The 26,806-nt window shown below is 39.3% G+C and overlaps 1 protein-coding gene across 1 annotated transcript in view; it reads left to right on the top strand.

The window, feature by feature from the left end:
- The window catches only part of cfap221 (cilia and flagella associated protein 221), a 212,631-nt gene extending 205,498 nt beyond the window's left edge, over window positions 1-7,133 (top strand). Inside the window, exon 25 of the mRNA XM_072578328.1 lies at window positions 6,811-7,133. Within this exon, the coding sequence (XP_072434429.1) occupies window positions 6,811-6,937 (127 nt within the window). The 3' untranslated portion in view covers window positions 6,938-7,133. The remainder of the gene's footprint in view (window positions 1-6,810) is intronic.
- The last annotated feature ends 19,673 nt before the right edge of the window (window positions 7,134-26,806 follow it).

Here is a 26,806-nt window from a genome sequence, read left to right as displayed (position 1 = left end):
CTACAATGTTTTACAGGTGAAACAAGTTGCAATATGAGGACTGAAATTCCATTGTTGAACTAATCAATGAGGCTACAACAGGTTGAAAGGGAACACCAAGCTTCTCATTGGAGACTTCCTAGACCTGTAATTTATTTTCATTCATCTCTTTGCACTGGCGTTGAGCTCCCAATTTCAGGCTCAATGTAAGCCTGTATATAATTAACTCAGTTATGAAAAGAAACTTTCAAATTGAGCAATCCAAGACCTTGTTGCTGAAACAGAAAGCTCAATCAATTAGATAAATGCTAACTCATGTGTGTTGTCCAAACGCAAGTCAATTACTCAGACACAAAATGCAACTATTACTATGGTTACACAGTGATTTTGGAGAAGCTTGTTTCCTGCAGATTTAGCTTCTGAAACAAAAACAGAAAATGACGGAGAAACTCAGCAGGTCTGGCAGCATTTGTGGGAAGAAAGCAGAGTTAATATTTCAAGTCTGGTAACTCTTCTTCAGAACTGTTAGTAGCTAGGAAAAGGTGGTGTTCATGCTGAAGCCAAATTCAGGGTGGGGGAATGTGGAGAGGGTCACAACAGGGAATGGGAGAAGTGAGCAGATAGGTGGAGATGGAACACAGAGAGAGATCATAGAGGTGGGTAGACAAGGAAATTAGAGGTAGCAGGCCATTTGGAAATAAAAGCTGAATAAATGATAATTGTGATAGACATAGGATAGGTCAGATGTCAGAGGTAGTTTCTTTACTCAGAGAGTAGTAGGGGCATGGAACGCTCTGCCTGCAACACTAATAGACTCGCTAACTTTAAGGCCATTTAAATGGTCATTGTATAGACATATGGACGAGAATGGAATAGTGTAGGTTAGATTGGTTTCACAGGTTGGTGCAACATCAAGGGCTGAAGGGCCTGTACTGCGCTATAATGTTCTGTGTTCTGTAATAAGCACTAAGAGTAGGTCAGAATTGATGAGTTTAACTGAGAGGAACACAAATAATGTGATAATGGGCCTCAGCATATCTGTTATTTAGCAGGTCACAGCACAGGAAGTCAAGGGCAGCCTCTTATACCAGACCAGGTATTGGTTCACAGATAAGAGTGGTGCTGGAAAAGCACAGAAGGTCAGGCAGCATCCGAGGAGTAGGAAAATCGATGCTTCGGGCAAAAGCCCTTCATCAAGAATAGAGGCAGGGTGCCTGCAGAGTGGAGAGATAAATGAGAGGGGGGTGGGGGTGGGGGTGGGGAGAAAGTAGCATAGAGTACAATAGGTGAATGGGAGTGGGGATGGAGGTGATAGGTCAGAGGTGGGGGAAGGTAGCAAAGAGTACAATAGGTGAATGGGTCAGAGAGGAGGATGGAGTGGATAGGTGGAAAGGAAGATAGGCAGGTAGGACAGGTCATGAGGGCGATGCTGAGCTGGAATCCTTTGTAATCCATGGATTGGCCCTCTTACCCATTTTGCTTTTGTGCTGGACAGGAATAAATAGTTGTTGCAGTTCCCCCATGCATTCCTCTGAGATAACGAGAGTCCAGAGATAGTATATTCCTGTAAGGGTGAAAGGAAAGGTTGGTAGGTGTAGGGAATGCTGGATGACTAAAGAAATTGAGGGTTTGGTTAAGTTGAAGAAGGAAGCATATGTCAAATATAGACAGAATGAATCGAGTGAGTCCTTAGAAGTGTATAAAGGCAGTAGGAGTATACTTAAGAGGGAAATCAGGAGGGAAAAAAGGGGACATGAGATAGCTTTGACAAATTGAATTAAGGAGAATCCACATGGTTTTTACAAATACATTAAGGACAAAAGGGTAACTAGGGAGAGAACAGAGGTGGCCTTTGTGTAGAGCCGCAGGAGATGGGGGAAATACTAAATGTGTATTTTGCATCAGTGTTTACTGTGGAAAAGGACATGGAAGATATAGAGTATGGGAAGATAGATGGTTATATCTTGAAAAAATGTCCGTACTACAGAGGAGGAAGTGCTGAATGTCTTGAAATGCATAAAAGTGGATAAATCCCCAGGACCTGATCAGGTGTACCCAAGAACTCTGTGGAAAGCTAAGGAAGAGAATGCTGGGCCTCTTGCTGAGATATTTGTATCATTGATAGTCACGGGTAAGGTGCCAGAAGCCTGGAGGTTGGCTAACATGGTGCCACTGTTTAAGAAAGGTAGTAAGGATAAGCCAGGGAACTACAAACCAGTGAGCCTGAAGTCGGCGGTGGGCAAGGTGTTTGATGGAATCCTGAGGGATAGGATGTACATGTGTTTGGAAAGGCAAGGACTGATTATGGATAGTCAACATGGATTTTTGCATGGGAAATCATCTCATAAACTTGATTGAGTTTTTCAAAAAAGTAACAAAGAGGATTGATGAGGACAGAGTGGTAGACGTGATCTATATGGACTTCAGTAAGGTGTTTGAGAAAGTTACCCAAGCGAGACTGGTTAGCAAGGTTAGATCTCATGGAATATAGGGAGAACTAGCCATTTGGACACAGAACTGGCTCAAAGGTGGTGGTGGAGAGTTGTTTTTCAGACTAGAGGCCTGTGACCTGTGGAGTGCCACAAGGATTGGTGCGGTGTCCTCTACTTTTCATCATTTATATAAATGATTTGGATGCGAGCATCAGAGGTACTGTTGGTAAGTTTGCAGATGACATCAAAATTGGAGGGGTAGTGGACAGCCAAGAAGGTTTCCTCAGATTACAATGGGATCTTTATCAGATGGGCCAATGGGCTGAGAAGTGGCAGATGGAATTTAATTTAGATAAATGTGAGGTGCTGCATTTTGGGAAAGCAAATCTTAGCAGGACTTATACACTTAATGGTAAAGTCCTAGGGAGTGTTACTGAACAGAGACCTTGGAGTGCAGGTTCATAGCTCCTTGAAAGTGGAGTCACAGGTAGATAGAATAGCAAAGAAGACATTTGGTATGCTTTCCTTTATTGGTCAGAGTATTGAGTAAAGGAGTTGGGAGGTCATGTTGCAGCTGTACAGAACATTGATTAGGCCACTGTTTGAAAATTGTGTGCAATTCCGGTTTCCTTCCTATCAGAAAGATGTTGTGAAACTTGAAAGGGTTCAGAAAAGATTTACAAGAATGTTACCAGGGTTGGAGGATTTGAGCTATAAGGAGAGTTAAATAGGCTGGGGCTGTTTTTCCTGGAGCATTGGAGGCTGAGGGTCACCTTATGGAGGTTCATAAAATCATGAGGGGCATGGATAGGATAAATAGGCAAAGTCTTTTCCCTGGGTGGGGGAGTCCAGAACTAGAGGGCATAGGTTTAGGGTGAAAGGGGAAAAATATAAAAGATACCTTTGCATACAGAGGGTGGTACCTGTATGGGATGAGCTGCCAGAGGATGTGGTAGAGGCTCATACAAATGCAACATTAAAAGACATTTGGATGGGTTTATGAATTGGAAAGGGATATGGGCCGGGTGCTGGCAGGTGGGACTAGATTGGGTTGGGATATCTGGTCGGCATGGACGAGTTGGAGCAAAGGGTCTGTTTCCATGCTGTTCATCTCTATGACTCTATGACTATCCTTTCTCACTATGGTATTAATTGCCTCTTTAAACAGCAATGCCACTCCCCCACCTTTTTCCTTTTTTGCCTGTCCTTCATAAATACTGAATACCCTGGGACATTCAGTTCAATCCCTGGTCACCCTGCAGCCATGTCGCCATAATCCCAATTATATTGTACCCATTTACGTCTATCTATGCAATTAGCTCATCCAGATTATTTCAAATACTTCGTGAATTTAGATCCAAAGCTTTTAAATTTGTCCAACTGGTAAATTTCCCTACTTTTTTTATAATTCCTTGTTGCATAAAGATATTCACCTGTTTTATCCCTCACCTTTATTGTCTGGTAGCCATCTGCAACATCACTAACTTACACACTCACCTCCTCCTTTAATTTAGGTTTTCTAATTTCCCCTATAACAGATCCCTCCACCCTCCCCATTTAGTTTAAAGCTCTGTCTACAGCCCTAGTTATGTGATTCACTCAGACTCTGGTCCCAGCACAGTTCAGATGAAAATACATCCCATTGGAACTGTACTGATGCCAATGTCCCATGCATTCAAACCCATTTCTCCCACACCAATCTTTAAACCATGCATTTACCAACTTAATCTTATCGATCATGTGCCAATTAACTCGTGGCTGAGATAATAATCCAGAGATTATTACCTTTTTGGTTCTGTTTTTTAATTTAGCTACTAACTGTTCATATTCCCTTCGCAGAACTCTGCCCTTGTATTATCTATGGTGCTGGTAAAATGCGGGAGAGCGGTTTGTCCATGATCAGGAGCATTGTGGTTTCAAGGGGCATGAGGAGTTTGGAGTGTAACCACAATTAGCCAGGCAACCTCATGTGCTAGGTGCTAGGTGGACAGCTCTAGGGTCATTTGGATGGATTGGTGAGGACTGTTATGTGTTAAGTCCATAGGGTTCATGGGAAAGGATATCACGAAGAGGACTTGCTGTTTGTGGCCTCACCATAGAGGTGGAAGTAAAATCAATCGTCACTTCCATTGTGTTAAATTCAAAAGTATGCAACCAGTAAGGAAATGACTGTGACAACCCCCCAGGTGGATGGTGTAAATGTCTCTAACTGTATGGGAGCAAGCTGCAAGACACAAATTTGTGTGGCCCTTTAAAGGGAAACAACATTACAAAAAGACCCAAGCACCATACAGGATACAGATCTTCAAGTTCCCTAAAATGTATTGGCATCCTGTGTTCTGTACTGTTCCTGACCCACACATTGCTGAGCAATTCATTCACACCAACACTTTTGGAGACAGGGGCCAGTGAAAGAATAGAGGTGTTTTATCTTGAGGGGCAAAGGTGACAGCAGAACCCATTGCCCTCTTGTTCATCTTGCTTCCACATGCAGCAGCATGATCTCAACATTATTCTCTGGTACATATTGTATGGACATAAAGTTAGGCATCATGCTTACACAGTTACATTCAAGGCAATACATAGTCAGACAAACAGATTTACTACAAAAACAATCAAATTTAGACAAACATGATACCTCATATACAATGTACAGTCATGTCTGCCCCTAAAGTGCCCTCAAAATCTTTTTTTTCCTTTTTTCACTCTCATCTTACATTCCACTTCAAGGGTAAAGGGAGCCTGCTCAGCAGTGGTGCACATTGACCCTGGAGGTTTGCTTCAAAGACTCCAGGGGTATTTGTGTCTGAATGGCCCTGAAGCATGTGGACAGTCCTCAGCTTGGACTTCCAAGGGTCAGAGGGGTAGAAAGAATGTTTGGAAGGGTTGTGCAATGAATGGCACATATAATTCAGATTACTGTGAAAGAACCTACTCAATTGGCAGGACAATCTCCGCAGGAGCAGTCCTGCTTTTCTTCTATGTGAAAGAAGATTCCTTGAGGAGCTGCGCAGTCTGATGTCTAGCAACCCTTCACCAGTCTGGGACCTATTGTGGCCTGTCTTCACCTGATATGGAAGAAAGGGAGGGATTGAGTGAGCTGAAAGTGAATACATATGATCAAATGGTGTTCAGAGGGAGTGACTAGGCTACACAAAGTCCATGAACAGTTACTTTTCTGGGAGTTTGAGATGGGTGAGAACAGGTGAGGGATGACGTTGCAGGCAATAATGACAGACCATGAGCGTCTGTGGGAGGTGGGTGCAGTATCAGAGAGATAGTGAGTTTGAAGAAAGAGAGAAAGAGTCTGGAATTTAGTCTGACAGAGCAGAGAAGGTCATCGACCTTCTCCAGACCTTTCCTCCATACTGTCAAGAACAATTAACCCAGTGGCAACCTCGGACCAGTCTTCCATGGTCTGGGACCTCTTTTGTTGGTCTTCGGGGAAGAGAACCCCCCTCCCCATTCTAAAACCTTGCACCATCGCATCCACCAAGCATCTCCAGGTTATTTCCAAGAATCACTACATCATCTTCCTAGTCTTCCTCATCTCTGACATTGATACATAATGTCTGTCACTGAGCAGGCCAGCTTCAGAATGTCTGGTGCATATCCACCTTTCAAATATGGCAAAGGTGCCAGGAATGTTGGTCTTTTGGGGTCAGAACCACTTGAGACAGTCACTGTAAGGTGGAGGTACGTAGTTAATGAGATGAATTTGATAAGAAACAGGAAGAAATGCCATTAAGCTTTGCGGCACAAAACCCTCAGATAAATTCAATGTACTCACAGTTAATTAAAAAGGAAGTGTAAATGTCCCCTTTCTGCTAACTTCTTTGTGTGACCATGTTGTAGAACACTTGACATTACCGTTTCAATACAAGGCAGTGCAATTTGCAGCATTTCTGTGGTCACTCTTCTAAGTCTTCCAGCAACGCTCCTCAGTGCTTCCACCAACCTTGCCTGAGTTGCAAGTTAAGAACGCCTCAGCTACTAATTGTTGAATGGCCCATTGAATAGTCATTTTGCTTCCTACTGCTTGGTACTTCAGAAGTGAATAATGAAGACATTCCCTGCACATTTATTGATGACTTTTTGATATTTGTGCATGACATTAGCATAGTGACATGATCCTTTTGGGTCACACAAACCAACCCTCCAGTTGTCTCACTATATGGGGCCCACAGAGGAAGCATCATGCTCGTAGAAGGTACTCTGAAGTTTTGATCTTCCACAACAACTTCACTTGAAGATCAGCAGAAATGCCAAAGATACAATTTTTTTAGGTTTTCCACTGATTTTTTTACCCAAGGTTTTGTGTGAGATCAGGGAACCTGTAATTATCTATCCACCATGTTGCCTCTCACTGTGCTAACTAGTGATAATCTGCAATTTTCAGGGAAAAACGAGAAGAGCAACTGAACCAATGGCTAGAGTCCAATAACAACCGACTGGGATCAAGTATTCAATTGCGGATTGAACAACTAAGAGAATTATGCATCAACAAGCATTTGCTTCTTAAATGAGTTACTGCATTCAACACAATACTGCACTAATATTGCATCTTTAACTTTAAAGGACAAATTTGTTGTTTGGCATGTAATCATTGTAACATTGGCAATCAGGTTTTAAACATTGCTGTTTGAGTAAAACTAATTGATAAATGATTGAGATTCCAGCATTATAATCAGCCAGGAATTCAACAGAAATTCTGCAGGTCCACATTACAATGAATATCGTTTAAAATTTTGTAAATAAAGCTCAAATTGTGAATTACATTTACAACTTTATTATTGTTTTATGTATGCTTTGCATTCAATTTTAAATATAATCTTACAATGCAAGGTGACATTTTGGAGGTGGCAAGTTCAATCGAAGTATTGCAGAGAAATTTAAATTGCTATTTAAAAAGGAACAATGTGAAAATCTATGGGGATAGGTAGGAGAATGGTATGAAGTAAAATGCTTCTTCAAAGCCTGTTGAACTGAATGGCCTCCTCTTGTGCTGTAATAATTTTGTGATTTCAGTATAACCTGTTAACTCTGCAATTCTAGAACTCTAAAAGATGAGACAACTTGAACACACAGGAACACGGCATATTTGATCAAAAAGAGCAAATGCTTGATTGTGGACATTACTATCACCCATGGAATTCCTTTTTCACAGCTTATATTCATGCCTTTTTGTTGCAGAGTTAATGATTACATTAGAATATGTGCGACAGTATTTTGTTTAGAGTCAGGATCTTCATGGCAATGTGCTATTACATACCCATCTTCCTCAATTTTCACCCCATTAATCTTTTGCATTACGTTTGAAACTATTTAACTTGTTAGACTCCTGAATATATCAGTAAGATCTGCTCTAAGCATTCTTGTGCTCAGTGTACAATATCAAATTAATTCAACCTCATTATATTCTTGCTAATCCAGTGATGAAGGCCCAATGCACAATTTGATCAATTTAACTTGCCTTCTCACTCCAGATTTCAAAAAATGGTAAAATTAATGTTTTAATCACTGCAAGTTCTTACACGCCTACTCCACTGTGGAGGCTTGGCTTTGACAAATTTTGAAAGACAAGCCAACTCTTTCATTTTGATCTGGTACCTGTCAAGGAAAATCTTTTCTTTCTATGTTAGGAGTCACAAAGTTGGTCAAGACAGCAGTCTATTCCCCACTGCACAGTATTTCACTATTTCATTCTGAGCCATAAAGTTTTCAGTTCCATTTTTACTTCAGTGTCATTCTAGTACAAAATCTCAGCTGACATTCTAATGATAATAAGAGAGTGCCACCTTTTGGATGTGGTATTAATAGAAGGCCTACTTGCTGCCTATTCTTTCAAACAGGCATAAATTATCCCTGCAAAATCTGAAGAAGAGCAGGGAAATTTTCCCAGGTATTCTGGCCAAGTGTCTCTCGAGCAACATAAAATAGATTACCTAGTAATTCACAATGCTGCCGGTGGGAGTTAGAAAATTGGCTGTCATGTTTTCTTATATTGCAGAAATGGCTAAACTTCAAAAAGTGCCTAATTGGTAATAAAACATTCTGAGGAAACCCAAGGTACTGAAAGGTCCTGTTTAAATCCAAGCCTTCTTTACTTTCTTTTTTCTTTCTCTCATAATCTTTCTTCCTCTCTTTGTTCTTCCTTTATTTTCCTTCCTGTTTTCATTTCTCTATTTCCTCTCTTCTGTTCCTTTCTTCATTTCTCTCTTGCTTTCTTTATTGTCTTTCTTGATGCTTTTGAAAATAAGGACCTTTAAGGGTTTTTAAAATTTCTTTAGTCCTAATTGCTCAAAGGAAGAACTCAAAGAACCGTGACCTTTTTTTTTGATGTCAAAATTCCTTTGAATCTAAGCTACAAATATGATGGGGGTAGCTAAGATCACTATTTTAGAGCCACCTATAATCTAAAGCAATGTATAAGGCAATTTTGTTTCATGTAAGTAGCTGTTCACTGATCTATATCGTGTTGGTTGGATAGCCTGTTTGCAATGTAGAATAATGCCAATTGTGTGAGTTCAAATCTTTCTCTAGTTGAGGCTTCTCTCCGTCTCAACCTTTCCCTCGCCTCAGGCATGGTGATCCTCAGATTAAACTACCACCAGTCATCTCTGTCTAATGAGAAAGTAGGACTATGGTGACATTATCTTTTACTTTGTGAAGTCTGTCAAAGTTGAATAGATTCAGATGGGACCTCATTCTCCAACAATTATCACATGTCAAAGTTTGATAATTTGATACTTAAGATTTAAAGATCTGTTGTGGAAGGGGAATAGTTGTGAAGTTTCAAGCTTTCAAATCTATTTGTTTAGTATTTTAACAAACAGTGTGTTATAAAAAGAAGTAATCACTTCCATTCAAAAAATATAACAGACCAATGAATTCCTTTGATTCTGTAAACTTCCAAAACAAATGGTGGAATCAATCTTTATAGTAATGTGCTTCTTTGAACTTCTTTTACTTATGAAAATATATTAATTGCATTTTATGGGTGTATCCTATGAAATCAACTTTCACCCAGGGATTATCTTTATGTTTTGACTTTATACACACTTTGCATAGATTTTATGTAAGAAGTAACTTTGTAATTTCTATATTAATTTATGGCTGTATGAAACCTTGTTCTCTTTTAGCTATTGGCAACTAACTCATCCCAAACATCAACACGCACCATAGAACTCCACATCAACAAGCAGTTATCTGAATTAAAACACCCTGATAATACCCCAGTTTAATGGGAATTCTACCATAATAGAACATTAATATCTATAAATAAATTAAGGCATGAGGAATGATGAGGTCACAACTTACTCAGCCATACCTGATATCATATATTCTCATATCTCAAATATTTGGAAATGAAACTATCTTAGGATCCCCATTATCTTAGCAGAAAATCATACAATTTAATGAAATAACAGAAATTGCTGTTATGAAAGGGAGGATAACAAAGTGACATTATCAGATGACAATCATCCTTAGGAAACCATTGAGAAACTGACTGCATACCACCTAAACTAATTAATGATTGATTATGTGCTGCCTGAGATAATTGGCATTCAAGAACACCACTGATCACAAGGCAAGGATGTACCTTTCAAAGGCTTACTAAGGACCAGCTTTCATTAGTCAAAGTACATACCAGTTCTGAAACTGAAAGGAAGAGACTTCTTTCCAGTTGGTTCACAAAAGTAACAAAACAAGAGAGAAGATCACGTATTGCTTTGTGTCTGAGGCTGAATCAAGAATTAAGTATCAAAGTGAGCCAATAAAGATGCTTCCCATCTTTAAGTCTTACCCTTATTGCTTAACAAACATTTCTTAGATTTAGCTTTCATTGCCTGAATGTTTAAAATCTGAAATTAAGAAATATTTGGTGAGTGCAGACTCAAAATTTGAGTTTAAAGCAGCCCAAATAATAAAAAGATAGCACACCAACAAATAAACAAACTATTCTTAATGATCCAATATGAAGAAAGCATCTAAAGAATTATGTCAATTCAGTGAGCTGATTGATATAATTCTTGAGCAAATACATGTTGCCATATTTTGTGCATTCAGATAATTTTACCCTGAGAGAGGCAAGGCCAGTTTTCAGAGCCAATGTTACCAACATAACTCTTCTCTGGGCTGATATAATTCTGTGTTCTCGATTTCATTTCACAACATTTTTCACAATTTTCCCTCAATACTATTTTCTGAAGGCAATGTTCAATGGCAGCTCTGATGAGGATATTTGACAGTTAAATGAATCAAGAAGAAAGTCTGATAGCCCTAAGATACCACTTGATTCAAATTGCATTTGACTGCTGTTACCAATAGCTACAAGCACTTGCTTGGCACCTTAGACGCACACAGTCATAAGATTAGTACATCTTGAGTAATATGATCAAGTCTAGTCGAATCTTCACTAGGACTAATTTCTTAAAAACCATCTCAACCAATGTAACATTATTGATTTAGGCTTTTATTTATCTGCTCCAATATTCCATCTTAAGTCATGGTTATATTGGCACAATGTTTTGTGCACCTCTGCACGTGGGTTCTCATTTTTTGTGAAAATGTTTGGTTGAGTGCAAGTCATCTCAGTCCATCTGCCGTGGCTTGGGAAGCCATTTGTCATGCAATTACTTGCTCATTAATATGCAAACAGATTCTTGGGTGCCATCCTTGGGGAATCATTCAGCCAGAATGGCAGAATATTGTATACAGTTCTGGTTGTCACACGACCAGAAGAATGTGGAGGCTTTGGAGAGGGTACAGTTACAGTTTGAGGATGTTGAGATTAGAGTGGTGCTGGAAAAGCACAGCAGGTCAGGCAGCATCCAAGGAGCAAGAAAATCAATGTTTCGGGCAGGAACCCTTCATCAATTTTCCTGCTCCTCAGATGCTGCCCGACCTGTTGTGCTTTTCCAGTATCACTCTAATTTTGACTCTGATCTTCAGTCCTCAGTTTCGCCCATTTTGAGGATGTTGCCTAGTTTGGAGGGTATTATCTATAAGAAAAGATTGGACAAACTTAGTTTGTTTTCACTTGATCTTTGAAGAATGAGGAGTGACCTTGTGGAAGTTCACAAAATTGAGAGACATAGATAGTCATTGTGTTTTTTTCCCAAGGTAGAAATGTCAGTTACTAGGGTACATAGGTCAAAGTTAAATGTAGGTTTAAAGGAGTTGAAAGGCAAATCTTTTATCCAGAGGGTGGTAATTGTTTGGAATGTGCTGCCAGAGGAAGTGTTGGAGGTGGATAAAATAGCAATGTTTAAGAGGCATTTTGACAGATATCTGAATAGCAGGAAATAGAGGGATAAGTACCACACAGAGGCAGAACGTTTTTAGTTTAGAAAGACATCATGTGTCATGTAGTCTTGACAGGCTGAAGGGCATGTTAATGTATTGCGCAGTTCTTTGTTCCATGTATGACAGATTTAGAATTTTTTAGTAGATTGGGAGTTGAGCTTCTGGTAAAATATATGGATGGAGGTCCTGATAGAAAATAGGATTGGATTAGACCTTCAGGTAAAAATTGGTCATAATAACAGTTTGACCTTTTAAAAATATCCAGTTTCCAATTGTAACACATTTGTATCATGTATCTTTTCACTTTATCCCTGAGACTGCTGTCTCCTTGGTTTCTTTGTCCTTTTATTGCTGTGTATGGTTGGGGATTAAGCATGGATGTGAAGTGAATGTGCACATAGTGTGTGCCTGAAATATTGGTGCCTGGTCTGAAAGATAAGTTCGTTTGGAGTAAGCTGTGAGTTGAAGTATAGGAACCAGATATATGCTCTGTCTTCCATCTCGAGAATTGTGATGTATGGTACAGTAGAAAGGTGCACATTATTGAGGCAAACTCTGCAGTCAATAAGGTCACACAACAATAATAGACTACTTGCCATTGCCTTGTGAGAATCTTTCCTTGATGCTTGGCACTTAGTTAAAAGATGTAGTAGGTTGCTCCTGATATTGAAATAGTCTTTGACAAATGTTTTGCATGATTTTGCAATGTTTCTTGACATATCCCATGTCATTCAGTGCCCTATAAGATTTTTTTTATTATTCATACATGAGATGTGGGTGTCACTGACAATAAATTCTGACCCAGTCCTGAGTTGATTTTGAAGATTTGGTGGTGAGCTGTCTTCTTTAACCAGTGCAGTCCATGTGCTATAGATAGACCCACAATGTGATAGGGAGAGAGTTCCAAATTTTTGATTCAGTAGCACTGAAGGAATAACATCGTATTTTCAAACCAGGATGGTCTGTGGCTTGGAGGGGAAGTTGCTGATGGTGGTGTTTCCAAGTATCTGCTGCCCTCGTCTTTCACAATAGAAATGAACATGGGTTTGAAAAGCATAGTCTAAGTATTTGTGGTGAATTTCAGCAGCACATCTTGTAGATGTTATAACCTGCTACTACTAAGCATCAGTGGTGGAGACAGGGAATGTTTCTGGATGCCAATCAATCTAGTTGCTTCATCCTGGATGGTGTCAAGTTCTTGCATTGTTGAAGTTGCCTTCATCCAGGCAAGGAGGGAATATATTCCATCACAGGCCTAACTTGTGCTTTGTAGATGTTGGACATGTTTGGGGCATCGGGTGATGAGTTACTTGCTGCAGGACTCCTTGACCCTGACCCACTCGTGTAACCATTGTAGTTATATGCCTCATCCAATTCAGTTTCTGGTCAATTCTGCCCATAGTCTGGCTTCAGTGATTACTGATGTGTCTGTACATTACACACTTTTATCACAGATTGAGTAGACTAACTCTCAAAAATCGCTAAGACTAACTCTCAAAAATCGCTAAGACTAACTCCTTACAAAAATGAGGCAGGTACTTAGATACCAAAATGCAACCTGCTGTGATGCCATGTAATTGTCTTTAAAGGCACAGGAAAGTATGGTCTGGAATATATGCCATGTTACAACATGCTTTTTTAAATTTCCTATAAACTTACATAAAAATTAATCAACTTTATGACAGAGTCATGTTTGTACTTCTAGTTTGAAAAATCAGTACAATGATATCACAGTTATGCTGCACATTTGGTATCTATGCAGTTCTTCTCTCTCATGTAGGAATCACTTGTATAGCATGAATAAAGAGTCTAACTTAAAGGTGTTTTTTCATTGCTAGTACTGTGAATTAACTGAGGATTAATGCAGAGAACAGTTGGCACAAAAGAAAATAAAGTAAAAATATGAACAGTAAAGAATGAGTTTCAATACATTGTGTAGTATTGAAATTAATAGTTTGAGAGAGCATAAATCTGACAGTTTTGCTACAAACACCAATTATACTTGAAGAGCACAACATTTTAGAGATTTTATACAGCCTAAAAACTAGGAACAGCAGTAGGGCATTTGGCCCCATGAGCCTGCTCTACCATTCAATGGGATCATGGCTGATCTGATATTTCTCAAATCTGCTTTCCTGCCATTTCCTTACCCCTTACCTAACAACTGGTAAGGGTTTGAATTCATGGCACATTGGCACCAGCACTAGGGAAGTTCTGGTGGGATGGTCTTTACGTAAACCATGCTGGGCCAAGCGTCCTGGCGAATTGCATAATTAGGGCTGTAGATAGAGCTTTAAATTGTGTTGGGAAAGTTGGCTTAGTTGCATGAAAACTTATGGAAAAAGTCAATGTGGGGAGGATTCAGCGAAGGTTAAAGTTTGAAATTGGCAGGTACAAAGTTATGGGTATCATAGATGTGGCTGCCAGGGACTCAAGGTTGGGAACTAAATATCAAAGACTCACACATCCTATCGAAAGGGCAGGCAAGTGGGCTGGATTACCTTGTTAGTAAGAAATGAAATTAAATCGATAGCAAGAAGTGATATTGAGTCAGAAGGCTTAAATTCTGAATGGGTAGAGTTGAAGAACTGCAGAGATAAAAGACACCCTAATAGGAGTCGTATACAGGCCTCCTAGCAGCAGTCAGGATGTGGGGAAGAAAATAAATCAGAAGGTATGAAAGGTATTGTTACAGTCATCATGATGGACTTAATATGCAGGTGGATTGGGGAAATTAGGTTGGTAGGGAGGACCCAAGAAAAGGAATTTGTGGAATGGCTATAGGATGTTCTCCTGGACCAGCTCATGGTAGAGCCCACTAGGGAACAGGGCGGAAGTGGGTATTGCAGATGCTGGAGATTAGAGTCAACATTAGAGTGGTGCTGGAAAAGCACAGCAGATCAGGCTGCATCCGAGGACCAGGAATCCTGATGAAGGGCTTTTGCCTGAAACATTGATTTTTCTGCTCCTCGGATGATGCCTGACCTGCTGTGCTTTTCCAGCACCACTCCAATCTTGACTTCCCACTAGGGAACAGGCATTTCTGGATATGGTGATGTATAATGAAGGAGACTTGATTTAGGGAGCTTAACTAAAAGAAACCCTTAGAGAGCAGTGACCATAATATAGTAGAAGTCACCTTATGATCTGAGAGGGAGAAGCTGGAATCAGATGTAACAAAATTGCACTTGAATAAAGCTAGCTACAAAGACATGGCAGAGAAGCTAGTGACAGTTGATTGGAAGGGGAGCTTAGCAGGGAAGACAGTGGAGTAACAATGGCAAGAGTTTCTGGGGTAATTCAGGCATGGCAGAAATTTATCTCCAGGAAGAAGAAACATACTAAAGAGAGGTAGAGTCAACCACGACTGGCAAAGGAGCCAGGTACAGCATAAAAGCAAGAGAAAAAGCACATTGTGGTGAAGATTAGTCCTTTTGCAGCAGAATTGGGAATTCTTCAAAAACCAGCAGAGGATAACTAAAAGAGCAAGAAGAGGAAAGATGAAATATGACAGTAAGGTAGCTAGTATGGAAAATAAAGAGCATGAAAGCATGGGAAGGGTTAAAGCATGAAGACCACTGGCAATCTGTGATCTGTGGAAGGCAGGATGGGATAAGAATAGTGGAATGCTCTTACACTAATTAGCAGTGTAAGGTTAAGGCTGAAAGGTCACTATGGCGAGATGAGATAACAGTTAGTAAAGTAAGGTTCCCTGTTAAGTGTTATTATGACAGGATTGGGACCATAAATATTTAGGACATGGCATTAAAATATCTAGTTAATAGTTAGTAGAGTCAGTTTGAGACAAGAGACTATTGTAATAGATGGAATAGCTAAATATTTATCATGTTAGATTGGTCTGGAATGAAAGACCATTGTTGCAAAGAGTTAGCAATAAATATCTAACCATGACATTAAGTAGAATGTACAACTAAAGAGATAATGGGAAATAACATCACTGGTTTATTGTGCAGCTAGAGTGAGGAACTTTGATTAATATAGTTGGACATGCTGATAAGCTAACAGAAACATGATAAAAAAAAACTATAAAAAACCATAGACTCTGAGGTTCGGGGGCATTCGAGAATCTGCTTTCTCAGCGTCACAGTTTTTTGTTTGCAAATAAAAGACCTATTTCTTGAAGAACTCTCTGCGTCTCCTGGTGATTCTCTACATTATCTCCACGACACTAGTAATATAAAAAGACTGCAAGAGACTTTTTTCTTTGACATCCAGAAGGTAAGAGACAGGCAAGAGATGGGCATTGAACTATTAGAAAATTAGGCTGGAGAAATGTAAATGGGGAACAAAGAATTGGCAGAGGGACTGAACAGAGGGACTGGCATCTATATCCCAGAGTTCTGAAGGAGATGGCTGAGGAGATCGTAGAGGCATTGGTGGTGATCATTCAGGAATCACTGGAGTCAGGGTGTGGCCCAGAGGATTAGAAAATAGCTAATGTGACAACCCTGTTTCAGAAGGGAGGGAGACAGAAGACAATGACAGGCTGGTTAGCCTGACATTGCAGAGTACATGAAATGCATAGTGAAATAGGGCTGAGTCAGCAGAGCTTTGTCAAGTGGAGATCATGCCTGACAAATCTGTTACAATTCATTGAGGAGGTAACAAACAAGTTAGACAAAGAAGAATCAGTGGACATGATCTATTTAGATTTCCAGAAGGCCTTTGATCAGGAGCTGTTCAGGAGACTGCTAAATAAGATGAGTCCATGATGTTAGGGACATGATACTGGAATGGATAGAGGATTGGCTAACTGGCAGAAGGCAGAGAGTGAGGATAAAGGGGATCTTTTTCAGAATGGCAGCCATTGGCTCGTGGAGTTCCAAAAGGGACCCCAACTATTCGCATTATATATTTCCAATTTGGATGAAGGAACTGAGGGCATTGATGCTGAGTTTGCAGATGACACAAGGATAGATGGAGGGGCAGGTCATGTTATGGAAGTGGGGAGGCTGCAGAAGGACTTGGACAAACTGGGAAAATAGGCATAGAAGTGACAGATGGAATACAGTGTTGGAAAATGTGAAGTTATGCACTTTGATAGGAAGAATAGAGGTGTAGATTATTTTCTAAATGGGGAACTCCTGATGAAGGACTCCTGCCTGAAACGTCGATTTTTCTGCTCCTCAGATGCTGCCTGACCTGCTGTGCTTTTCCAGCAGTATTCTAATCTTGACTCAGATCTCCAGCATCTGCAGTCCTCACTTTCACCTATGCAGGTACAGTTCGTAGTTGGAAAGGCAAATGCAATGTTAGCATTCATTTCAAGAGAGCTAGTACAAGAGCAGAAATGTGTACTGCTGCAGCTGTACAAGGCTCTGGTCAGACTGAGTTTGGAATATTGTGAGCAATTTTGGATCCTTCATTTTAAGAGGTTTTGCTGGTACTGGAGGAAGTCCAGAGGACGTTTACAAGAATGATCCCAGGAATGAAGGGCTTGTCCTATGAGGAGCAGTTGAGAAGTCTGCACGATGGAGTTTAAAAGGATTGGGGTTGGTGGGGGATGGGGTGTGGATTCAAAGTGAAACCTATAGAATACCGACAGGCAAGAATAGAGTGGGTGTGGAGAAGCTGTTTCTATTAGTATGAGAGACGAGGATCTGAGGGCACAACCCTTTAGAACTGAGATAAGGGAGAATTTCTCAGATTGGTGAATGTGTTGAATTCATTTCCACAGAAGGCTGCAGAAGCTAAGTCATTGAGTGCATTCAATGTTTTTGATTAGTAAGGGGATCAATGGTTATAGGGAGAAGGCAAGATAATGGGGTTGAGAAATGTACCAGTCATGGTTGAATGGTGGAGCAGACTCAATGGGCTGAATGGTCTAATTCGGCTATTTCCAATTACCATATGGCTATGGTTTTGGGGTTGATGATTATTGGCATCAACTGCTCTGTTGTGACTAATCAATTCTAATACCATACATCCTCTCAGTGTATGAGTGTAGTATTTGGTACTCAGTGATCAGTAGTGGGTAAGTTTGAAAGATTAAATTACTTTAAAATGCCTGTGTGATGTATTATGTTGCCCTTAAATCCAAAGTTTTATAATCCTAAACTTGAACAAATTATTCCTTACATTGAAACAAAATTCACAAAAATGTTGAAGGCATAAGGCAAGTTGATCATCTATGAAAGTAAAAGCTAGGTTAGTATTTCTGCCGTAATCATTCATTCTATAGCAGTTTTTGTTTTAAATTTCAAACATTTACAATGTTGACTCTTTCAACCTGAGTTTAGTTCATGTATTCATTCATTTATAATAATGATAGATTTTTCATTTTTTAAAAAAGAAATGGATGGAATCTAATTTCAAATCCTTCTTTTCTGGTTGAATATCGAACACCTGAATATCGTTGGCTTGACTGAGCTGGTAATTCCTGCCCTTTGATTCAGATAGCCTGGATTCAAAGATCCATATAATTAAGATTTACAATTTGTTTTCATGTAATGCTGTTGTGTTGGCAACGCTGTTCATCAGATGTTAAAATGAGATTTAGTTGAATGAAGCAAATCCTGTAACACTATTTGAAGAATAACAGGAAGTTCTCCCTGAGCTAATGTCACAAAAATGAAGACTAATTGGTAATTCACCTTATTTGCCTGTTACATTTGCCTAAGGGCAGGCACTGCACTGCAAAAGTAATTCACTAGTTGCAGGCAACTAAATGCAATTCTTTTCATCATGAGTCAACAAAGACCTTACAGAGTTTCTATATTATTTCATAAGTTTTGGATGCTTCAAACAAAAATGTGCTTTGTACTTTCTAACAAACTGATAAGGACTGCATTTTAATCACAATTCAAACTTATATTCTTTCGTAAATTGTGCCTAATCATCTGGTTATCTTACTATATTTCATTTATTAACAGCTAATGAATTACTTATATAGTGTATTGTAGTGCAACATTGGAATTAACAAAAAAGCCAACTTAGAAAGCAAACATTTTCCAATAGCTTCAAAAAGGTTGAAATAAAAGCAGAAGCTGCTGGTGACAGTCAGCAGATCTGGCAACAGCCATTGAGAGACAAACAGAGTTAATGTATCAATTCCAATATGACAACTTCACAACCAGATTTGATTCCAGACCTCAATTCCAAAGAAGAGTCATTTAAGGTTGAAACATTAATCCTGTTTCTTTTGCCCGAGATACTGCTGGATCTGTTGAATTTCAAATTGCCAGTTTCTACAGTATAATATTTCTGTTTTAATCAGAAAATGAAATGCAGCTTAGCAATCTAATTAGAGACTTACAAAATGAGTAATCAAGCAAGCATTGTAACTTAAGCTGTTCCACACCAATAATTTCCTTTACTTATATCAGAAGATAAAGAAATATAAATGTATAAAATGCTGAAATCACATAGTTAATCACATAATCATATTGCAACAGAGTCTGGAGACAATCCAAGAAGGTATTTTAAATTTAATCAATAAAACCTACTATTATATTTCTACATTTTAATGCTGTTGTGAGATCCTTGATGATAATTAACACCTTCTTTCTCTTTTTAAACCCAATGTGTCCTGGATATTTTGAAATCAGTAATTTTCAGCTTCCTTACCTTGCACTACTATCCCAAAGATTTATCTTAGCCCGCTTCTCTTCATCTGTCTCATTTCAGTGGATCTTTCACCTAGCTCTATCTTGTTTTCACCTTGCCTGACCCCTGTGAATTGTCAGTCTGTTTTTCCAATATCCAGTCATGGATGAGCCATAATTTCCTCCAGTTAAAACTGAAGTGTGAAACTATCATGTTCAACAACACTGTTGCCACGCCACTTCCCATACAAGCTCATACATATTGCTTGAATGGATTTGCTTACCCTACCAGAACATTAGAGGACATTATCCTACCAGAACTTAGTTATGAAAACCTATCCTTTGTTTTCATTCACTTTCTAGGTAAAGGTGGGGGGTTGGGTGGAGGGAGTTAAATAATCTAAAAGTAATATTGGTAGGGAACCCAATATTATCCTTTTCACTTTCAAACATGTAGCATCTACTTCTTTAAAGGGCCAAGACCACAAATACATGGGAATACCACCACTTGTACATTCTTCTAGGTTACATACCATCCTGATTTATTTCTTCAGTGTCACTGGGGCAAAATCCTGGGGCTGCTTCTCCATCAGCAGTACAAGTGAACCTACATTAACTAGAGTGTAGCAGTTCAAGAAGACAACCCACCTTCTCAAGGGCAATTAAGAATTACCACCAAATGCTGGTTCAGCCTGTGGCACCCACATCCCATGAATGGATTAAGAAAGTTTGGCTGTCTCCAGGTCATTTGAAAGTGAACTGAAAATGTTAAAGAAGTTGTCAATTAAGGCATCATAGCAAGTTCATAAATTCACATTAAATCAAGCATTTTTCTTTTAACAGACAATGGGGTTCTTTTCTGATCCATGTGCAGCTTGCCATGGTCACTGAGACGCACAATGAGGAGTGTTGTTCACTGAAAATATAAGGTTGGAAAGCCTTTGATCAGTGAAAATGAAAAGTCGCAGCCAAAGCCAGATGAGAAACTGTTGCTTGCAGTACTCCTTCTCAGAACTGCTTTCAGTGCTGACAGATAACTGCTAACTTCCTGGTCTTTCACTCCACCTTCAGTTGCACAGGCCTTACTATTAGCCTTCACCACAGCACAGGAGCAGCTCATGCAGCTCTGCCTTGTATCACTGATGAAGAACAAAAGAAATAAGTGCAATGTCACTAAGAGCAGCAGGACCAACACCAGCACCAGCTTCCCATTCCTCAGCCACATACCACTTAACAAGGTAGAGGGAATAAACATCAAGATCCTCTTTCAAAGTGAAACTCCAACATAGCATCCACAGCCAAAGGATCTCTGTGTTTTACACAATGTGATTCATCCAGTCACTACATGAGATGTGTTCATCGGTACCACACCTTGAAAGTTTGCATCAAATCCCCCAAAAGTGGTCATGATGCCTATATCCTTGACAGGTTTCAGGTTCCTGGTTTATTTAAAGTAAGGCCACTGGAACACAAAGGCAAACATTACAAAATCCCCTAGTTGAGTATAAGACAGTGATTTCTTCCACCAGAGATGACTGTTGGTCTCCTGAATGTGGTGCCAATGCTTGGACTGCTCTTGGATCACAGAGTTACTGTGGACTTCTGAAAGTTAGCTACCTAGTCTTACTCTATTGTACCCCATACAATTGGAGCAGACAAAGATGTAATGAATGCTGGACAACTGGGTGAGTAGCAGTAGTCATCCAAGGAGGAGGATGAAGACACGGGACAAGAGGAGTCATCACCTTAATGGAGCACTGCAGCATCAGGCGCAACAAACTAGGTTGGATTTAATTTATACTTGCCTCCAATAGGTCTGACTTGGGTGAAGTAATCATACAGTAAGTGCCATGATTTGGAGATGCCGGTGTTGGACTGGGGTGTACAAATTAATTAAGTGCAAATGTGTTGTTGCTTGAAAAGGAAACAATCCCTCTTTAAGAAGCCAATACAGAGAAACCTCAATTAACTGGCATTTGATTATCCAAATTTTGGATTATCTGGCAAGATCGCAAGGTCCCATTGCTTGGCTAAACTGTTATCCGACATTCGATTAACTGAACAAAATACTCACTGCCTGTGTCCTTCAGATCATCGAGGTTCCTCTGTACAGCTTTTTGTTAGTTCATTCTTCACCTTTATTAATGCTAAGATGCAGTACAAGGCATTAGGGAACAAGCAACACTCCTTCAGCTAGGGTTCTAATTTAGCAATGCTGTACGGTTGGATTGCTTCTGTCACTTAATTCTTGTATCTGTAATGTCAGTCAGAAAGCTAATTGGGTGAAGTACCAATGCATTTAGAAATATGATCTTCTATGTGGAATGAAATGTCACTAATGTTCCGTCAGAGGCTTTTATCATTTCCCTCCCACCAATTCTAGAATGTCAGCATAAAGGTGCAGTGCATAGTTAACAAAGAAAATGGTGAAGTATTGTGTGAGAACTAATTAGAGCTCATGGAGAACACCCTCCTATGAAACTCCCTGAAATTGATGCTCCTCTTAATGGTGAAAATTCAGCCCTTTTCACTTTAATTATTCTTTATAAGCTATGGAATTGAAAAACACCATTGACTTAGATCAATGCAGTGATCTAGGGTCATGGGGTTGGATGTGATTACAGGAATCTGAAGCCATAAAGAAATTTTAAAAGAAAATTACTTTTTAATTTGGCATTAGCTTCCATTTCAATAATGTAGATCAGCAACTGCTAATAGGGCAGTTAGGATATGGGCAGGAGAGTTTTGGATGAAAGTGACGCCACTATTTAGGGTGGTAATGAAAAGCCAGGGAACTATGGATGCATGAGCTGGATATTAGTGATGGGCAAATTGTTGGAGGGAATCCTGAGGGACAGGAATTACATACATATATTTGGAACAGTAAGGACTGATTGAGATAGTCAACAAGGCTTTGCGCGTGGGAAATAGTTTCTCACTAACTCGTTTGAGTTTTTTGAAGAAGTAATGAAGAAGAATGAGGGCAGAGCAGTGAACATGATCTATATGAACTTCAGTAAAGCTTTCAACAAGGTTTATCATGGTAGACTGGTTAGCAAGGTTAGATCACATGGAATAGGGGGAGAACTAGCCATTTTGGTACAGAACTGGCTCGAAGGTAGAAGACAGAGGGTGTTAGTGGAATGTTGCTTTTCAGACTGGAGGCATGTGACCAATAGTGTGCCACAAGGATCAGTACAGGGTCCATTGCTTTTCATTTATATAAATGATTTGGATGTGAACATAGGAGGTATAGTTAGTTAGTTTGCAGATGACACGAAAATTTGGAGGTGTAGTGGACAGCAAAGAAGGTTATCTCAGAGTACAATGTGATCTTGATCAGATGGCCAATGGGCTGAGGAATGATAGATGAACGTGAGGTACTGCATTTTGGAAAGGCAAATCAGGGCAGGACGTATACACTTAATGGTAAGATCCTGGGAAGTGTTGCTGAACAAAGAGACCTTGGAGTGCAGTTTCATAGTCCCTTGAAAGTGGAGTTGCAGGTAGGTAGGATGGTGAAAAAGGTATTTGGTATGCTTTCCTTTGTTGGTCACTGCACTGAGTATAAGAATTGGGAGGTCATCTTGTAGCTGGACAGGATATTGGTTAGGCCAGTTTTGGAATATTGTGTGCAATTCTGGTGTCCCTGCAAATGGAAGTATATTGCAAAACTTGAAAGGGTTCAGAAAAAAATTTACAGGAAAGTTCCCAGGGTTGGAAAGTTTGAGCTATAGGGAAACACTGGATATACTGGGGCTATTTTCCCTGTAGTGTGCAGGCTGAGAGGTGAGCTTAGGTTTATAAAATCATGAGAGGCATGGATAGGGTAAATAGACAAAGTCCTTGGGTGGTGGAATCTAAAACTCGAGGGCATAGCTTTAAGGTGAGAGGGGAAAGATTTAAAAGGAACCCAAACAGCAACTTTGCACACAGAGGGTGGTATGTGTATGGAATGAGCTGCCAGAGGAAGTGGGGTAGACTGGTACAATTTCAACATTTAAAAGGCATTTGAATGGGTATCTGAATAGGAAGGGTTTGGAGGGATATGGGCCAAATGCTGGCAAATGTGACTAGATTTATTTAGGATATTTGGTCAGCATGAATGCGTTCATCTGTTTCTAGACTCTGCGTTGGTGGAAGAATGGGATATCAGCTAGAACAACATTAGATTAGTGAAGTTTAGAGATAGTTAAACATTGCTTCTTTATTTACTGTCTCACCTATCCTACCCATCTCAATATTTAGGGGTACTTGTACAGTGCAACTTATACCTTCACCTAGGTTTCATGTTGACAACTAACAAACTTTCCCAGCTTTGTTTCAAGAGAAGATTTTTTGGGTTTCCAGGGAGAATTTTGTAGGATGTTTGCTGATGTAATATGGAAGAGCAACAATTAAAAATAACAACTGAAACTGAGCAGAATAGACTAGTAATAGTAATCTTTTATTCTGTCATTCAACAATAGGTCAGATTTAGTCTTATTATACAATGGAATCACCATGTGTGGCCTGTCAGAAACTATAAACAAACTGAATAAGGCTGGTTAATCAGCTCCTTGGAAAATCAGATAATCATCATTTAAGCAGTGGAGGTATTCCAAGTTCTCAGTGTGTAAAACTTTAAATTGTAATTAAACACGTCTAATTATGACAGCATTTAGATTGTATATTCTTTTAACCTTTTGTGGATTTTGAATATATTAAGTTATAACTTAAGCAATAAAGCTTCAGAGAACTTTCCCAAATAAGAAGAGATATCCTGTCAACAAATACTTTTGCAAAGCTTTTCAATTTGATAGGTCAGTGAAACCTAATTATAAAACAATGTGGTCCTGTTCTTTTGCCAGACACACACTGACCAGACTTACTTGCAATTGCCTTTTACAGGTTTAACCAACTTACAAACTCAAACATACAAGGAGTGTTGAGAAATGCATTACAATTTTGTTACATTTGCCAACTATTAAACCAATCTGACCACAAAACAAATGAAAATATTTGTACAACAATTAAATTATTACAAATAGTCTGGCCCTGGACATTCTATCATCAAAATACTTAATATATTACTATGTTAATAAATAAATCAATGTAGAACAGGATTCCAATTGATTAGTGCTCCTGAAATTCAGTGCACTTTACAACAATAATGCTCCTCTACTTGTCCCTCCCACCTTACCCCCCCTCCCACCCACCATACTGTCCACCCCACTGCCCTACCACCATGACTCCACTCACTTGTCAAATTATTTCGTGAGAAAAAATGACGGCAATTTAAATAAATTTCAAAAAACAAAGTTTTTGATGCACTTTACATTCTCAATAGGAATTTTCCACAATGCCTTTATTGGCCAATAGTTTTTCAAGATTCTTTTTCTATGTTTTCTGAATCCTTATCAGTTTATTTATAGACTAAATAAAAAAATGTGTGCTCACTGTGTTCCTTCATTCAATCTGTCATCACTTGGCAATGCATTTCGTCATGAGCTTCAAGATTAGAAATTTTCCATTTTGGAATGAATACAGCTTCAATTTGTAATGTTTAGAAGCAATCCATTGTAACGCATAATGTACAAACAAATGGTTGGAACTGGCCACTGAAACCCTCAAGACAGCTCTACCATTTAATAAGATTTGAATGTAATCCCAAGACCAGGTACTCAGTTCTCCATGATAATTTTTCACACTCTTGCTTACCAAGAATCTATTCAACTCTGCCTTAAAAATATTCAGACACTGCTTCCATTGCCTTTTCAGGAAAAGAGTTTCACCACATCTGTTTTAAATTGGTGCCCCCTTACTTTAAACAGTCATGTTCTTTCTAGATAAAAACAAGGACTGCAGATGCTGGAAACCAGAGTTTAGATTAGAGTGGTGCTGGAAAAGCACAGCAGGTCAGGCAGCATCCGAGGAGCAAGAAAATTGAGGTTTTGGGCAAAAGCCCTTCATCAGGAATAGAGGCAGGCTGCCTGCAGAGTGGAGAGATAAATGAGTGGGGGGGTGAGGATGGGGAGAAAGTAGCATAGAATACAATAGGTGAATGGGGGTGGGGATGGAAGTGATAGGTCAGAGAAGAGGGTGGGGGAAGGTAGCGTGTTCTTTCTAGATTCTTTCTGAAGAGGTAACATTCATTTCATGTGTACCTCTTGAACTTGTACAACAAGCTCATAAAGGCATTTGTTAAATTGTTACTTTCCTCTTTTTTTTCCCCATTTCTCCCATTTTCCAGCTCCAGTGGAATTTGGCCATTTTGTCATGTACTGCAGTGACTAGTGTATTTCTAAAACGATTTCCTATATTCTGCACATGAATATAAACAGAGTTATGCAGCCCCACCACTAATAAATGCAAAATAGGTGTTCTTTATTCCTGCAAAAATGAACTGTGAAAGATTAGTGAGGATTAATTTGTTGGTTTTACAATTTTAGTAAATCTACTACTAGATATTATTTAATTGGAGAAGATTCTTAAAAGAGTTACAAGGATGTTGCTGGGATTGGAGGATTTGAGTTATAGGTAGAGGTTTGAAAGACTGGGACTTCTTTTACTGGAGTGTCAAAGGTTGAGGTGGACATTAGGGAGGTTTACAAAATCAGGAGGCAAATAGAAAAAGTGAATAGCAAAGGTCTTTCCCCTAAGGTAGGTGAGTTCAAAACTAGAGGAGAAAGACCTAAAAGGGACCTGGGAGCAATTTTTTTCACTGGTTCATATATAGAATGAACTGCAAGAGGAAGTGGTAGGTACAGGTTTAGTTGCAACACTTAAGATATTTGGACATGATTTGGAGATGCCGGTATTGGGCTGGGGTGTACAATTAAACCTGTTGGACTATAACCTGGTGTTGTGTGATATTTGGACAGATACACAAATAGGAAAGATTTATAGGGATATGGGCCAAACACAATGTGACTAGCTTTGGGAAACCTGGTCAGCATGGCCGAGTTGGACTGTATGTCTCTATGAAGCTATAACTTTTTAACTACCATAAACCATCAAATTAGTATTCTATATCCAAGATCAACATGAATTTGAAAAGACTTAGGATCATTGCAACATTGAATAAATGAGTAAATCTATAGTCTTATTTGTTTTCCCCAGCTCACTTCAGCTCATCTAATACTGCAAGCCTCATGATGCTTCTGCAATCTCTAGACCTTTCCAATACTCTTCTAGCTGATGTCTCATTTTCTACTAGGATAGAACATGAGTTAATCTAAAACTCTCCTGTTCATATCCTTATGTTCATTCATTACCATGTAATGATTTACATTAGCTTCCATTTTAACAACATCAATCTTAAAATTGTCATTTTCTTTTCCAGTCCCTACCTGCCTTCACTTCTTCAGATTACTGGAATCACATCCAATCCCATAACCCTCTGAGATCATTGCATTGCACCAATTTTAAAGGTCCTGTGCTCCCCCAACTTTAATGTTTCTCCCATTGGCAGCTATGTCTTGTGCTGCCAAGGCCCTAAGCTCTGGAATCCTGGCCTAAACCATTCCGTGTCTCTGCTCC

The sequence above is a fragment of the Chiloscyllium punctatum genome, chromosome 10, assembly GCF_047496795.1.
Source record: "Chiloscyllium punctatum isolate Juve2018m chromosome 10, sChiPun1.3, whole genome shotgun sequence".
In the NCBI taxonomy this organism is placed as follows: Eukaryota; Metazoa; Chordata; class Chondrichthyes; order Orectolobiformes; family Hemiscylliidae; genus Chiloscyllium; species Chiloscyllium punctatum.
Note: the sequence above shows the minus strand (reverse complement) of the source record. Positions and strands in the feature narration are given on the sequence as shown.